At 45.4% G+C, this 17,613-nt stretch overlaps 1 protein-coding gene across 1 annotated transcript in view; it reads right to left on the reverse strand.

Moving 5' to 3' along the window:
* LOC104261148 (SH2 domain-containing adapter protein B) overlaps positions 1–17,075 on the reverse strand; it is an 85,962-nt gene extending 68,887 nt beyond the window's left edge. Inside the window, 3 exon segments of the mRNA XM_059834179.1 lie at positions 16,142–16,746; positions 16,749–16,907; positions 16,910–17,075. Of these exon segments, the coding sequence (XP_059690162.1) occupies positions 16,142–16,746; positions 16,749–16,907; positions 16,910–17,075 (930 nt within the window).
* Between the last annotated feature and the right edge of the window lie 538 nt (positions 17,076–17,613).

Here is a 17,613-nt window from a genome sequence, read left to right on the forward strand (position 1 = left end):
ACAATGTAATGAAAATTCCTCATCCTCTCTGAGAGGTTATAGTCACAAAAGACCAGTCACTAGCTACAGTAGAATTCATTCTATAGTAGGTGTTTTTTTGCTTTGTTTTGATTTTTTTACAACAATGTGAAATTTTTGACAAATACTGAATTTCTCTCCTTGTCCCCCAAGCTTCTCCAGGTATCACATCCCAAACGTGCCCTAAGTAGATGTTTCCTTAAAAACAATATTTTAATTTAATGCTCAGACAACTACACATCAGAAAGGTGATGATGAAGCCTGGACAAAGCTCAGCCTGCATACAGAAGGACTGTGAAGTTTGGTCTGGATTTGTTTTCCAAATGAATAAAGACTTGCATTTACGCTTTCTTCCATGAAGCACCTAATTCAAGAATGTGTTGAGTAATCCTCTCCATAGCCTCAGTACTGCCTTTTTTCAAAATAAAATTCACAGCTTTGGAAAACCTGCAAACACAGTGATCTGTACATGGTTGAATTCCCAAAAGGTTCAGCAGGAGGACTGGGAAGAGTAAAAGAAGGATTTCTAATATCTTGCTAATGAGTCAGAAATTTAGGTCACAATTCTAGAGGACTACTCTACAGAAGCAGCTGTGTATAGAGCCTTTCCTTCTACTCCTAAACCTGAGTGTTGGAAAGACCTGCCCCTGGAAGAAATTACAGGCCTCATTCATAGCTTTGATTTCCAGAGAAGGACACATTCCTTGTCTAAAATGTAACTGAAGCACAAATTGGGAAAGGTAACTCCTAAATTTCTGAGACAGATGTGGACTGGTAGCAAGGTGTTGGGGAAAAAAAAAAGTCCCTATTTAATAATAGGGTTTCAAGAGCTACTCCCCCATATACAAGGCTTACTTTTCAGAGAAGATTAATTGTTCTTTGTGGTTTCTACAAGTCCACACACTCACAGTGACAGGACCCAACTGCTAACAAGCTGATATATAAACAACAGTTCTTGTCTTCTTGCCTCCCCATTTCTCTCCTCTATGCCCTTGATTTCCCAGGCAGTAGTTGCAGTTCCCCACTATCCCATGTGTGTCCCTGCTTCACATAGAGCAATGCAGGCCACACAGATGCTGCTGCTGGAAGTTTACAGAGTTCTACCTGCTTTCCCCTCAGTAAGGAAAGGGTCCTTCCTTGACCCATCCACTCAACTATCTTAAATTTGAAAACACACTTTCCAGCAACTGCCAATAGATCCAAGAGTTATGGAAGGACAGACAGACAGAGCAGTTAATACGCATTGTTCCCTTGAGAAAACCAGGTTAAAAAAAAAAAAGCCTGACAAAAAAATATTTGTATCCCATGCACTGCCATTAGCAGAATATGTTTTGTAAAACAATTTTCTACACTTCATGCACAATGCACAACTACTCTAAAACGACACCTTATGTCTGTTTCCTTGTCAATGGACTGTTTTACAGTAAAAGGAAGATCTGTATGACAGTCCCTTTCCTATCTATCACCGGAAGCCACCATATGCTGTTTCAACTGCCAGGTTTCATATTACTTCCTCCACTTCAACACAGTGCCTAGTATACTGTTAGTCAAGGATACAATCATGCTGACACAGGGCAGCAAAGGAATGAGAAGTCAAACCACATGCTTTGCCATGGGGCAGTGCTTTGCATGAATGTCTGAGAATCAGACACTATAACCAACTGCTGTTAGGGAAGGACATGTACAAAGATGTTTAGAGACACAAACATCTCTCCTATACCAAATGGTGTCGGTGAGCTTGGGGAGCAAAGGAGCTTCTAAAAAATACAGAAAAGGCATTTCTTCAGTGATCCAAGCAAATACAATGGCAAACTGGCCACCACAAGACCAGACTGCAAACCAGAAGTTTACTAGCAACCTTGATGGTTAAAAAGAGAAACACAGGTTCACCTTTTTCCTTTCTAGATCCTCTCTCCTCATTAATCAGGCTAAAAGTCATTTACATAAGTTCCAATATATGGTCTTCTGTACCTAATTTCTCATTTAGAGTTAAAAAGCCCTGTAAATCACAATAAAGTGCATAACCTTATTCTGTCTACAGAAGGTTTCACTTCCACAAATACATTACATTAGAACAGTCCTAATGCTAAGTTTGCTTGCAAGTTTGCCTTAAGTTGGATGTGTAAAAAAGTGTAATACAGACCTCTTTTATTATCTGAGCAGTTTTGAAGGAAAGGCTGCAGATAGTATCTGTGCTATCATGCAATAGTAACAAAGCTGGATTTATGGTGGCCCAACTGTTGAAACAGAATTATGTAACGCTGTTTTAGCTATACTTAGTCTCTCAGTACTTCTGTGTTCACATGCAGACTTACCTAACCCAGCTCCTGCACATACCCATGTGAAAATTCAGAGGACAATCTATAGAAGCGAGCACAATTCATTTCTTCTTGCTGATCAGCACCAGTATTCAGCCTTGCTTTAGTGTCCTCACAATATCATTCTCTCCCATTGACTCACCCAGCCATGCCCGACTGTATACACATGTGCTTGATCTGAACAAAGCCCTATTCATTCTTTCATGCCTCTGCAGAAGAAGGCTTGCTTGTATGCTTTAAAGACTACTGTCAGACTAACTCCACATTCACTTACTGTACAGATTCATCTACAGAATGGGGAAAAGCACTCCACCTTGACAGAGCTGTACCTTAAATCCTGTACTACTGTCCTTATAGGAATGCACTATATTAAAATAAGTCTGTTGGCAACACTCAGGCTCCAGGGCAGTTTTTGAACATCAGAGTTACATTAAAACTTATGTTCCATGAGACCTCTGAAGACAATTAAACCACTTTTCTGCTCAAAGCAGGGGTAATATGAAAGCTAGACCAGGTTGTCGGTGTCTTGCCCACATAAGTTTTGAAAAGTCTCCAAAGACAAAAAGTCCACAAACTCTTCCTCAGCAATATGCATGTTTATGTATATAAAATAATATGTAATAATAATAACTATATATTTCATATATTTATCATATTTTAGTGTATGTATGTGTATGTACATACCTATAATGTAGATTTCAGAACTTTACAAATAATTTCAACATATTTAACAAGAAAACTTAAATTTACTTAAAACTGGTAGACTACAGCAACAGTTTGACATCAGACAGAAGATGCGTAGACCAGAGAGACAGATGAGTAGACCAGAGGATGTGATTAAGCAGGCATTTGTATTCTGTTCACAGATATAATAGTTCCCATGAAGATGGAAGACATGCAAACGCTACACTGATAGATTGCTGTGGACTCAGCTTAACAATTTAGAAAAATGCTTCCACAGGCAATACGTGGTATCCACCATGTAGTTTTCACTTGTATTTAAAGTCAGAACCTGTAAGGCAATAAACTTGCTGTTGGCATTTTGATTCTTTTCACCTCCCTTCTTTTGCCACCTGTGTTAACTCCAACACTGCATTCATTTTTAGGTAGATTTTTTTTTCTTTTACTATCCAGTTTAGCCTTATCCAACATATGCAGGTTGTTACTATCTTTTGCGGTTAAACAGTATACCTCCTCCTTGTCTCCCACAGTTATTAGCTTTATCAGTTTGAAGACTTTAATAAGAATTGCTGGCTGAACATAAAAACACAATGACAAAAGGAAGTGTAATCATAGGGACATATCTCACTACTACTATTAATATTATTTGTTCTTTTAATACTTATGGTAAGCTAATGCTTGTTCACAGACGCAAATTTAACTTTCACAAGGAACACTCCAGGGTCTTCATATGTGACATCGCAATCTACAGATACTGCAAGAGCATGAATTGCATCCACACCATACAGCTTTCTCTTCTGTCTCCATGAAGTTGTCAGCTGCTGGAACCAGATCAAAGTCATCACTACTGAAAAAGCAAAGACGTGTAAAAGCAATGGATTACCTCCCTCTCTCCCACAGCTGGCTTTTTTAAGTATAGACCCTCATAGCAATCAACAGATAGAAAGATTAAGTGGTGAACTTATGCAGAAGCAGTAAGAGGTAAACCAACTGTGAAACACGCAAGGCAAGCTTGTAATGGGCATGCCAGTGCTAGGACCTGGAAAGCTACTGCATACAGTGATATCCTTCCAGGGGCATCCCTGCAGTCCACCTGACCTCTCAAAGATAAGGCACCAACCTGCTGAGCAGCAGTAGGGCCCCATGGCTCCTCTTTCCGCACCAGAAAGCTGTGGGGAGGAGAGAAAGAAGTCCACCCTTCTGCTGCCTCAGAGAGGCCTAGCTGTGTAGCTCCAGCCTATCACCCTGTAAAAAGAAACACAGCCAGCATCCTGCTGTTCTGCCCAGAGGTCTGTACACAGCTGGCCACTTCTGAAGTCACGGTGTTTCAGGCTCACCTCCAGCTGCCATTGCAAACTGTTTGTGTCCCCTTCCACCTTCCCTTCAGCAACAGGAGCATGTTGACTCCTCCAGCACGCTAAATGCTCTAACTTCAGAGTCGTAGAAGCTCTTCTGTGCAGGCTTTCCAGTTGCAAGAGAGACACTCTACGAAACTATACTACAGCTGGAAGACTAGTACAACAACCTGGATATATCAAGCCAGCAACTGCTGCCTATTACCACAAGGCTTCTCTAGACTTATTGCCAAAGAGTCACCAACCACAGCTGCTCCAATAATTTTCCTAATAACACAACAGTGGTGGAAAACTCTGAGTCATAGAATCATAGAATCATTTAGGTTGGAAAAGAACTTTAAGATCATCAAGTCCAACCATAAACCTAATGCTGCTAAGTCCACCATCAGACCATGTCCCCAAGCGCTACATCCACACATCTTTTAAAAACCTTCAGGGATGGTGACTCAACCACCGCCCTGGGCAGCCTGTTTCAATGTCTGACAATCCTTCAGTGAAGAAATTTTTCCTAATATCCAATCCAAACCTCCCTGGTGCAACTTGAAGCCATTTCCTCTTGTCCTATCACTTAGCACTTGGGAGAAAAGACCAGCACCAACCTCTCTACAACCTTCTTTCAGGTAGTTGTAGAGAACGATAAGGTCTCCCCTCAGCCTCCTCTTCTCCACGATAAACAACTCCAGCTCTCTCAACTGCTCCTCATAAGGCTTGCGCTCCAGACTCTTCACCAGCTTCATCGCCATTCTCTGGACATCCTCCAGCAACTCAATTTCCTTCTTGTAGTGAGGGACCCAAAACTACACAGTATTCAAGGTGTGGTCTCACCAGAGCTGAGTACAGGGGCACAATCACCTCCCTACTCCTGCTGGCCACACTATTTCTGATACAGGCCAGGATGCCGTTGGCCTTCTTGGCCACCTGGGCACACTGCTGGCTCATATTCAGCTGGCTGTCAATCAACATCCCCAGGTCCTTTTCTGCGAGGCAGCTTTCCAGCCACTTGTCCCAGGCCTGTAGTGTTGCATGGGGTTGTTATGACCCAAGTGCAGGAACTTGGTGCTTAGCCTTGTTGAGTCTCACACAGTTGGCCTCGGCCCATCGATCCAGCATGTCCAGATCCCTCTGTAGAGCCTTCCTACCCTCAAGCAGATCAACACACCTGCCCAACTTGGTGTTGTCAGCAAACTTACTGAGGGTGCACTTGATCCCCTCAACCAGATCATTGATGAAGACAGTCAACAAAACAGGCCCAATACTGAGCCCTGAGAAACACCACCTGTGACTGGCCGCCAACCGGATTTAACTCTATTCTCCACAAGTCTTTGGGCCCAGCCATCCAGCCAGTTTTTTACCCAGCAAAGAGTGTACCATTCCAAGCCATGAGCAGTCAGTTTCTCCAGAAGAATTCTGTGGGAAATGGTGTCAAAGGCTTTACTAAAGTTTAGGTAGACAGCATCCACAGCCTTTCCCTCATCCACTAAGCGGGTCACTTCATCAGAGAAGGAGATCAGGTTAGTCAGGCAGGACCTGCCTTTCATAAACCCATGCTGACTGGGCCTGATCACCTGGTTGTTCTCTATGTGCCGCGTGATGGCACTCAAGATGATCTGCTCCATAATCTTCCCTGGCACCAAGGTCAGGCTGACAGGCCTGTACTTCCACGGAACCTCCTTCTGGCCCTTCTTGAAGATGGGCATCACATTTGCTAACCTCCAGTCCACTGGGACCTCGCCAGTTAGCCAGGACTGCTGATAAATGATTGGATTGAAAGTGGCTTGGTGAGCTCTTCTGCCAGCTCCCTCAGTACCCTTGGGTGGATCCCATCAGGTCCCATAGACTTGTGGGTGTCTAAGTGGTGTAGCAGGTTGCTAACCATTCCCCCTTGGATTATGGGGGCTTCATTCTGCTCTCTGTCCCTATCTTCCAGCTCAGGGGGCTGGGTACCCGGAGAACAACTGGTCTTACTATTAAAGACTGAGGCAAAGAAGACATTAAGTACCTCAGCCTTCTCCTTTATCACTATGTTTCCCCCTGCCATGTCCAGTAAAGGATGAAGGTGCTCCTTAGCCCTCCTTTTGTTGCTAATGTGTTTAGAGAAACATTTTTTGTTGCCTTTTACAGCCATCACCAGGTTAAGTTCTAGTTGGGCTTTGGCCCTTCTAATTTTCTCCCTGCAAAACCTCACAACATCCTTGTAGTCGTCCTGAGTTGCCTTCCCCTTCTTCCAGAGGTCATAAACTGTCTTTTTTTTTTCCTGAGTTCCACCCAAAGCTCTCTCTTCAGCCAGGCCAGTCTTCTTCCCTGGCGGCTCATGTTGCGGCACATGGGGCCGGCCTGCTCCTGCGCCTTTAAGACTTCCGTCTTGAAGAGTGTCCAGCCTTACTGGACTCCTTTGCCCTTCAGCACTGCCTCCCAAGGGACTCAGTGACTGAATGATTAGCTTGTTCACCTGCACAGCTCAGGACTCACTGAGTTGCATTATCCTGGGTGGAAAGTCACTCCAGAACTCCCCACTCTCCAGTCTAGTGTTCAGCTTTACTCAAGCCTGTTTCATGGAGCGGACAGACGTTGGAGCCCAGCACTCAGTCCGCACTGGACCAGGGAAAAACAACCTTAAGACAAACCTCACCCCCTGATGAGACAGGATCCCTACATCACAGCTCAGGACTCCAGCTGAAATTCCCACTGGTCTTGACATCTCCTCCCTGTATGCCACTATTCAGTGTCTCTTCCCCCGTGTCAGATCAGCAGTTAAAATGACTTCAGTATTTAGCAGACATATACCACCAAGCACCCTCAGAGATATGGTGACAGCAAGCCCAACTCAACAGCACCTGTGTTCCCTACAACACTTTCCATCATTCTTGAAAGCCAGATGGAAACCTGTCAGCAACACCCATGCAGTTCAGTGAATCCAGATTATACAAGTCATCCATTTCAATACACATTGTATCACAATCATGTACAGGCCAAATCAACCATCCATTGGGTTACAGAGTGCAGCGTTACACACAACAGCTGGGAGCTGCACCCCGCAGCCAAAGACCTCTCTGAGCCCCCCACTAGAACTTTTCCTGTGTGAGCTTCATAACAACAGTACAGGGGGTGGGGGAAAAAAAAAAGGCAGGCATTTGTCTGCAGCCTTAGGGACACTTGTTCTTCCCAAAACAGAATTGAACTAGCATTCTAGGCAGCTCTCAACCCTCGTATTATAAACTTGGAGCATCTGGCAGTTTTTAGTTTCTCCTAGGTTGCAGGCTTCTGATCCTTATCTATCTTTGAGCCATTTGTCTAATCCTTGCAGCAGAAAAATAGCTCCCAGGATTTCCCAAATCATCCAGCTCACCTTCTTCATTGCTGCTACAATTTCAGTAAATTTGCACTGCCTCTACCTGAGATACATGTCTGTCAGCTACAGCACAGCTTCTCAAATGAATTTTAAGTTTTAAACTACCTGCAGTGGCCTTTCATTCTTCAATATACGTTGCAGATCTCTGGCAGGGGAATCACACCAATCACTATGGCTAACGAGCTTATTTCTTTAGTGTCAACGTATCAGGGTATGGGAGACAAGAGAGGAGCACTGGAGATGGAGGCAAAGGAATGTCTCTCTGATCTGAAACAGAGAGAAATTAGTCACAGATCACAAAAGCCACCAATTCTTTCTGGACCAATTCTTTCTCATTGACTGGCAGGATATTCTCCCAGTTTAATACTAACCAAGCATTTACCTCTTTCCACACCCACCACAGGCAGAGTTACACAGAAGACATGAAATCTAACAAGAATGAAATTTGGCATGAAATTTAACAAGTCCAAATGCCGGATTCTGCACCTGAGATGGAGTAATGCCGGGCACAAGTGTAAACTGGGAGAGGAATGGCTGCAGAGCAGCCCTACAGAAAGGGATCTGGGGGTGCTGGTTGATGGTAAGCTCAATATGAGTCAGCAGTGTGCCCTGGCAGCCAAGAGGGCAAACCGCATCCTGGGGTGCATCAAACACAGCATAGCCAGCTGGTCAAGGGGTGATTATCCCGCTGTATTTAGTGCTGGTGCAGCCTCACCTTGAGTAGTGTGTGCAGTTCTGGGCCTCACAGTTTAAGAAGGATGTTAACGTACTCAAATGTGTCCAGAGGAGGGCAACAAAGCTGGTGGAAGGGCTGGAATGCATGTCCTGTGAGGAACGACTAAGGACTTTGGGTTTGTCTAGTTTGGAGAAAATCCATCACACATAATGCTTACTTGGGAAGACAAATGCCATCACTGCGAATGTCCCCCACTGCCTTCTTCTTCCCCCAGCTTTATATGCTGAGCATGACATCATAGGGTATGGAATATCCCTTTAGTCAGCTGGGGTCAGCTGTCCCGGCTGCGTCCCCTCACAGCTTCTTGTACACCCCCAGCCTACTTGTTGGGATGGTGTGAGATGCAGAAGAGGCCTTGACTCTGTGTAAGCACTGCTCAACAATAACAAAAACATCCCTGTATTATCTACACTGTTTTCCATACAAATCCAAAATGTAGCCCCGAACTAGCTACTATGAAGAAAATTAACTCTACCCCAGCCAAAACCAGCACAGTATCTCATTCAGACTTTACATACTGATCTTTAAAACTACATTTGGGACACTTATGACTTTTCTTTGAAGATTTAAGAATATCTTTTATTGCTTTGGGTTTTATGTTTTTTTAAACCTTGCAAGATTAAAACAGGTATTTAAACAGCTCAGAAGAGCAAAGATCTGAATTCCAGGAGGATAGGCTGTTCACACACATTCCTCCTGTAGTTCCCTTCAGCAGCATTTAGTCCACAGTCATAAAGAAATACCACGTTATATATTCTAAGTGGCTGAAGTCCCCCAGTGGTCACTATCACTCTCACACATAAAGCCTGTGAAATGCTTTGAAATCCTTTGGGAATACAGCCACTGATAATCCAGTATCTCGTATTTTTGCAAGGCCACATGGAGACAACACAAGAATTCAAGCATTACTGTTTGACATCAATGTATGGAATCAGCTACAGAAAAAAAAGCAGCTCTGCAGGTTTTTTTTAATCTGGACCAAACAGACTGCAGCTATGTTTTAGAGTCAAATATTAACAAGCAGTTAACTTTAACCTGGCCTTCCATCTCTCCAATGGAAAACATCCCAAGTACTTGCAGTCCACTGCAGCCATGAGTGGTTCTGTTAGTTTTTCAGCTAGAACTGAAAACTATGGTCAGGAAGTCCAAATGAATGACCTGGTAGATGAGGAGAGAGCAGTGGATATTGTCTACCTGGACTTCAGTAAGGCCTTTGACACTGTCTCCCATAAGACACTCATGTACAAGGCTGGATGAGCAGATGGTGAGGTGGACTGAAATCTGGCTGAACAACAAGGTCCAGAGGGTGGTGATCAGTGGCACAAAGTCTAGTTGGAGTCCAGTGACCAGTGGTGTATCCCAGGGGTCAATACTGGGTCCAGCCCTGTTTAACATTTTCATTAATGACCTGGATGATGAGGGAAGAGTGTACCCTCAGCCAGTTTGCAGACGCTACCAAACTGGGAGGAATGTCTGAGATACTAGTGCATCGTACTGCAATCCAGAGGGACCTCTACAGCCTGGAGAAATGTGATGACATGAATCTCATGCAGTTCAACAAGGCACCTCATGTATGAGGAAAGGCTGAACGAGCTGGGGCTGTTCAGCCTAGACAAGAGAAAGCTCAGGGGGGGATCTTATCAATGTGCATAAATACCTGACGGGAGGGTGCAAAGAGGACAGAGCCAGGCTCATTTCAGTGGGACACAGTGACACAACAAGAGGCAATGGGCACAGACTGAAACATGGGAGGTTCCTCCTGAACATCAGGAAACAGTTTTTTGCTGTGAAGGTGACCAAACACTGGCACAGGTTGCCCAGAGAGCTTGTGGAATCTCCACCCTTGCAGATATTCAAAAGCTGTCTGGGCATGATTGTAGGCAACTGGCTCTACGTGGCCCTGCTTGAGCAAGGGGGGCTGGACAAGACAATATCCAGAGGTCCCTTCCAACCTCAACCATTCTGCAATTTTGTGATTCTTTCCTTGCAGTAAGGGCTAAGTCCCTGGTGCCAATTTCAGTCATTATCAAATGTCTTTTGGCAACTCTTTAAAGATGTGACTTTGAATACAGATGGGGAGACAAAAGTTAAAGCACCAAGCAAGCTCAGATTAACCCTACTCCAGAACACATAAGCAGCCACCTCTCCTGCCATAGGATGCTCAGAATACAGGTTGAAAAGACAGAAAAACACACATGCTAATTCTTGTTGTCCAGGAATAGGACAGGGACACAACATCAAGATGGAAGTGTCTATGACTACAGATGCAACCAAACAGATTACAGCTGGACAAACCAAGGCAAAACAAACACAGGCACTTTTTAAAAGAAAAATGTGTCCCTTTTGAGTTTTTGCCTATCTAATATCTTCTACCCCTCACCCTTTCAGTCCAAAAGGAATGAATACTTTGTACCATGCAATGAGCCCAGTAATTAAGCACATGACAGCTCAGAGCCTGTGTTCCTAGCAGCAGTGTGGATCTCTTGGATTTGGGAAGATAGCCCCGCACATTCATCACATTCATCTTGCATGCCTTCCTGTGAAACAAGAGAGGGTACATAGAAAAGAGTGGTGTTCTTGCTCATTGGGTGCCAAGTGAGCATGGTTCATAGACATTAGATACACAGGTTGCATGGAAAAGGATGGAAACAGGACAAAGGTCCACCACCCTGCCCAGTTCCCTTACAGGCATTTGTACTGCAGTATTAGCCTCTTTCAGAATAATGCCATGTGGAACATGTTCATTTACAGTCTCCCAGTAAATAGTTCAATAAGCACATCTTAGTTCAGAAGGTGCAAGTCAGTCTTCTCACTTGAATCCAGCAACTAAAGTACTTACTTTCAATGGTTTGGATCTGATTACTAGAGGGTTATACACGTGATACACTCTTCCAGAAGATTACCACTCCCTCCCTCAATCTCCATGTATCCAACTACTTAATAGTCCTTCCTGATAGTCTTTCTCTGCTTGAATCTCTCTGTGTCCAAGAGTCTGAAAATTTGGATGGCTCCCAGAGCTGAGACTGTTCCAAGCTGTGCCATACACTGCAGATGCCAGGCATACTTGTAACTGAACAGCCTACCACATCAGTTTGAACAGCCCTATAGTCACTAAGACTCTGCAGGTTCAGGTAATAGCTGAGTATCTTCCCATTCATAAGACTGTGATAGCCCCTTAATCATGACACTGACATACGTGGAAAAATGCATTTCTAGCTGCATTATCGCCGCACTATAGCAACATGAGATACATGGAAAAAAAGCAGTTTGCTGCCTTTATGTGTGGCCTTGTCCCAGCCATTTACGCAAGTTCACAAGACCAGTGGCCACTGATATCTTTTTCTTGAGACCCTTGACACAAAGGCAGAGCCATATGCCAATGGGAACTACAGGCAGAGAGGAAGACTGTTTCAGAGTAGCACCAACTGTAAAGAGTGGCAACCTGACACTCTGCTGCAATGGATTAAATGTGGGAATAAGACGTGGAGTTACATTTGTAGTTTAGGATCTCTAGAAACTCTATCTTTGATAGAAATAATTCCAACACAGCTTAGACATTTTTCAAGTGTTTTCTCAGTGCAGCTCGAAATACCAGCTGCAAGATTCTGTTAAATACACCTGATTTGTTCTCACTTGCAAGATCATATAAAACTTAGACCTTCCATATACAGAAATAAGACAAACATCTTCTCAATGTTTACTGAAAGGCTTTAATTATATACAGATATTAATAACGTTCCATGGAGCCTAAGCACTTTCATGCAAGACCTTAAAAGTTCAAACGGCATTTCCATAGTCTATTGCAATGTCAGAATGGTACTTGGTTCTTACATTATGGGGGAAAGCTTTCAAGGCAAACAGGTTTAGCTTTCATGCTTAGTTAGCTGCCAGATCTCCGTACCACACAGTTCTCAGGTGGATCCCATGGAAAAAAAGGGGGTTATTTTCTTGTACAAGCATAGAATTCACACAGAGACATTGCTTACAGACCTTTGTAAATCAAGCCAGCAATTACACTGCCCTGATCAGTTTCCTGCCTGATTGCTGCTGCCACACAACACTTAGGTGGTTTTGTACTGGATCAGCCATGCCTGTGCAGAACTGAGCTATTTTCTACAGCATCAGATATGTCCTGTCCTGTGGAAATGGATCTTGCAACTTACAGTGTCTTCTGCATTCAATATCCAGAACTGCTGCACAGTTCTGCTTCCACTGCACAGAGGGAGTGCAAAATGCTGTTTATTATGAAATAATTATCTTTTAAAGGACAAGTACGCTACAATCCCACCTTTTAAATCCTAAGAACCTACTGCAATGGAGTATAATACAGTTGCTCTTTGAATAGTGTTCCAGGTTCTTCAGCTGCAAAGCCAGGCAGAGAAATGTTTAGGTTCAAAAAAGTGTAATAGGTGAGAAAATACACAAAGTATCCTTTCACACAGACACTTCCCCCTCAACTATTACTACTTTCATGGATTTACACACAATGCCAGATAGAGCAGAGTCACTCAGGAAGACTTGAACTCATTCTTTTAGATCCCCAGTTCACCAAGTGGTTTGGTTATTAAGTTGATGTTAAGCCAAGTCTCGCATTTATTCTTACACAAATACAGTAGTCACCAGTTTTTTTCGGCATATAGCCACATGTTGTTCCGGCTTACCTATACTCATCCGTCTGCTACAGCACAGTGAAGCAGTTAACTTCTCCCAGGTCAGCACTAAAGATGGAAGCCAGTAATTTCTTATCCTCCATACTGGAGGAACTGAGCTGCTTCCGCCATGATTTCTAACATAGTTTGCTCTCCCTTGTTTGAAGATAAGCATCACTGTTAAAGCCCCAAAACCTGATTGTACTATCTAAATAAAAAAATCCAACCACTAATTTGAATTCAAAGACATCTGGCAATGGTGACTGTCCTTTGGGCACCTGTTATAAAGGTTATTGAACTCACTTTCAAAGATGCATGGCAATTTGGGTTTGTCTGCTTCAACTTTAGTTGGTACTTCAACCTCTACACATCAAAGCTTCCTGAAGCCCAGATACATTACATCTCTGTGGTTACTTTTACAATGTATGCCTGAAATCTTGCAAAATACAATCATACCTGCCACTGCTTTTAATCTCCATCTCCTTTGCTCCCTGAATCAGCTAGTCTATCATTTTTTCCTGGGAATTTCAACTAACCAGTCTGTTGTTATTCATACTTATAAAGCACAAATGGCAAAGTAACCACACCAAACAAGCACCTTCCTGAATCTCCTTCCCTTTCTAGTAACTCAAGTTTAACACACAACTGAGCTTTTCAGTGAACTCTTTACTGATGACCAGTCACAAAAGTTATAAAATTGCTCATTGAGATGTTGAAAACCATACTTCTCACTTCTCAGTTAACACATAAGGGAAAATAGCACTCTATCCTTACATGTGAAAAAGAACAGAGGTGCTGAAATGGAACACAAGCATTTAGCGAACACTATTAGATCATTAAACACTAACATATTTCTATGATGACAGACCTATATGGCAACTAGATCTTTTCTCATTCCTATGGTACTTACTAGCTTAAGCTATGCAACTCACAGATTTTTTTTTTTTCCCCTTGATGTTTTTAACATATCTATCAACTCTTCTGAATATCAGACCTCTAGCTTTTTTAATGCCATCTTTACTGTTCCCTCTACTATATCCTTCTTAAAGAAGTTTATTTCCACTTGCTTTATTTGCCACTGAACTAGACACACTCTGTTAACTAAATTCCTCATTTTTTTCTCCTCAGTGGATGACAGGTGTAGCAGAGAAGCAGTTCTCTGCCTGCCCACTATGACCACAGCTTACCAGGTGCACCTGTCAGGCTTTACGATTCAGGGCTGTGAAATAAGAGACATTTCATTTCCATTACTGGGAGGAAATAACACAGTTGAACAAAAGGCAAGCTATATAGCTCCTCAGACCAAATTCTGTTGTGGGTGGGGGCAGGCACACTTACCTTTTGAGGTGTAGGGACAATTTTATTTCTCAGACATGTTAAGATGTCCTGCTTGTCACATATATTTCTCTCGCTCAAAAACAGAAAATATGTGACTATGGCATGAGTGTTCTCTATCTTTTTAAAAAAAATTGTAGGCTGCTTATTTAAAACAAGTTTTAGAACCTGCAACAAGGGCTTGGGAGCAGCACACAGATTTATGACCACGCAAAGTAGCAGGTTGCCTAGCAACAGATGCAGTTTCTGCTTTGTAAATTGCTTCAGTAGGATCTGAAATTGAAAGATAATAATAAAAAAAATCATGCCCTATTAAAAAAAAAAAAGAATAGCAGTTGCATTTGGAAGCATTTTGCCACAAGCAGTTATTTTCTTTGAAGTATGAACTTGCTGAAAGTATTTGCCTAAGAGCAGATCCATGCTATCAACACAGGCAATTGAAAGAAGACGGAATATATTGAGACTGTAACATAATGAGACTCTAACTTTAATCATTCACTTCCACAAAAGAAGTTGCTTCTAGTCAGGAACTACACCTAAAATGACAGACAGTGTAATAAATTCTAGACATTTAATCTTGTATCATCACCATCACAAGCTGATTTATTTGGAATTCCTCCTGGAGAAGATATAATTTATCAAGTTGTCACAGAAATGTGTCACCACTCAATGCAATCATGTTACATATTTAAACGTGTACACACAGATCACTTAATTTGATAAGATTCAGCACATACTTAGAATTCCTGTGACATGACTGTTACACTGAAGTTGTAAATGCCAATTTACAAAATGGAGAAATATTAATTTCCAATATATGAAAAAACTAAACCACACTCAGAGGACGAATGGGGAGGGGATATGTGCTGTGCTTAGAAAATAATTAACGCTACTTCCCTCTGCAAAGCTTCCCAGCTGTAACCTGAGTTCCTAAGCCCAGCATGTTCTAGTGTTGTGTCTACAGTATTTTGTTAATATTTGTAGAGAACAACTAGTAGAAGATAGAACATTTGCAACTGAGCCAGTAGCTATAGAGTTTGCTTCAGCTACCTGCCAGCTGGAAACACAGTTATCATGGAAGTTGTGACGCTGTTGTAACACAGGACTTCACCTTCGACACTGAACTAGGAGGCAAAGAAGTTATTACTGAACACATGACAAACTGCCTCCTTAAAAACAAGCAGTCTGACTTGGGATGGCATCAGATTTTTTTATTTTATTAATTTTTTATATATGACTGCTCCATACCACATGCAATGGGGCTGAGGCGACAACTTTGGGTCACAAGCGCAGCACTTCTCAAGTGACTCTAGGGCTCCCCAAGCACCCCCTCAAAGGCTCACATCCTGTTCTGCAGGAGCATGCCAACCCGAGAGCTTTGGTACCAGTCACGAGGTTGGCAGTGCACTGTGCCCCAGAGCAGGCAGGGCTAGGCACCCCTGCCCCATCAGAAGGGAGGTGAGTTTGAAAGCCCAGAGGCAGAGCACCATCACTTCATGTGCCAGTCTTGCGCATGCCCTGCCTGCCCTGAGATACTAAAAGGGGCCAGGCCACCCAGTGAAGCATGGTGGAGAGCAGTGGCTGCTCCAGATGCATTCCAAGAGGAGCTAGTCCCCTCACCAATAACCCTTCCAGGGGCTGACATAGCCCCAGCCCTACTATCTAGTCTACAGGGGCGGGAACAGGAGCACAACACTTACTTTATCTTTCACGGCAGAGGGGACTGAGGTCGCCAGCTGCTTGGAGCCCTTGCTGAGCTTCTTGCCTGCGCCATCGCTGCCACTGCCGCTCTCGACCTTGATAAGCCGGTGCTTGGGGGAGACGTACTTCACGTCGGGCGGCGTAGCCGGGCGGCGCTCGCTGTGGCTGCGAAAGAGGTGCGGGGAGCCGGCTGCGCAGGTGACGGGGGACGCGGCGCAGCACGACGAGGAGGAGAAAGCCTTGGGGGCCGCCTCGACCAGGTCCTCGGGCGCGGAGTAGTCCGGGCGGCACATGGCGCGCAACTTGCGCAGGGATGACCCGGGCCCGCTGTAGGGGTCCTCGAAGTCGCGGTCTTTCTGGGCGCGATAGGCGCGGAGCAGGTCACTGGTGTCGTCGCGCAGGCGGCGGTGTGGAAAGCCGGGCGAGGTGTGGTGGTGAAGGTGGAGGTGCGGCGGCCCGTCGGGGCGGGGCCCGCTGCCGGCACCGTTGCGTTTCTCTCGGTAGTCGGGCCGCGGAGGCTGCGGGGGACTCTTGGTCTTATTACTGCCCAGGCTGAAGTATTTATTCAGCCATTTGGCCATCGTCTCTCCCGGCCGCGGCTTCTCAGCCCCGCGCCCTGCCCCCGGCACCCCGCACGCCAGCCCCGCTCACCGCCGCCGCCCGCATGGAGAAGCAGAGCGGCGGGGCGGGCCAGCCGCTCCCCTCCGCGCACACGCCGCTCTTCCGCTGCCAACGACTGGAAGGGCCCCGCTTAGGCCCCCGACCTCCCGGCGTGACGGAACCGTTCCCGGCCCGAGCCAGGCGCTCGCCGTAGCTCCGCGCCCTCCCCCGCGGCTCCGGGCCTCTCGCAAGCGCAGCCCCACTTCTCCACGCCTGCAGCGCAGCCCGGCCTGGTCTCAGCACGCACCGGGAGAGCGGGGGACGTATCTGCATGCAGGCCTCGCCGCCAGGGCCCGCCCACCGCCGCGGCCAGGGGCGGGGAGAGCTGGGAGAGCCGGGCGGGGCCGGGCCGGGCCGGGCCAGGTGCCGGCGGGCGGTGGCTGTGCGGTGCGCTCCGCCCTGGCCGTGGGGCGGGAAGGGGGCTGGCCGAGCGTCTCCCTGAAGGGGGCCCGCTCCGGAGCTCATCGCTGCCTCGTCGTAAGCCCTAGGAGGGACAAGGCGCGCATCATCATCAGAAGCCAGCGTGTGCGGGCAGCGGGGAAGCGTCAGTACGGCCTTTTCCTGCGCTCCGCGGCAGAAAAGAGGCGGCGGGGACGTGTCAGGCCCCGCTGGGCCAGTGCTGCGGAGGGTGGGAACCGCCGAGGCTTCCGCTCTGCGTCCGTGAAAAGGCGGGGGAGCGGAGCCACCGCCGTGAGGAAGCAAGAGGTGTGAGTGCCTTTGCTTTCCCAGCTGGCCTGAGGTTCAGGAGCCTCCGTCTACCTTCTAGCTTGTCGTCTAGAGGGGCCGGGACACCTGCAGCGAGGGTGATGTG

Source organism: Gavia stellata, chromosome Z (assembly GCF_030936135.1).
Source record: "Gavia stellata isolate bGavSte3 chromosome Z, bGavSte3.hap2, whole genome shotgun sequence".
Taxonomy (NCBI): Eukaryota; Metazoa; Chordata; class Aves; order Gaviiformes; family Gaviidae; genus Gavia; species Gavia stellata.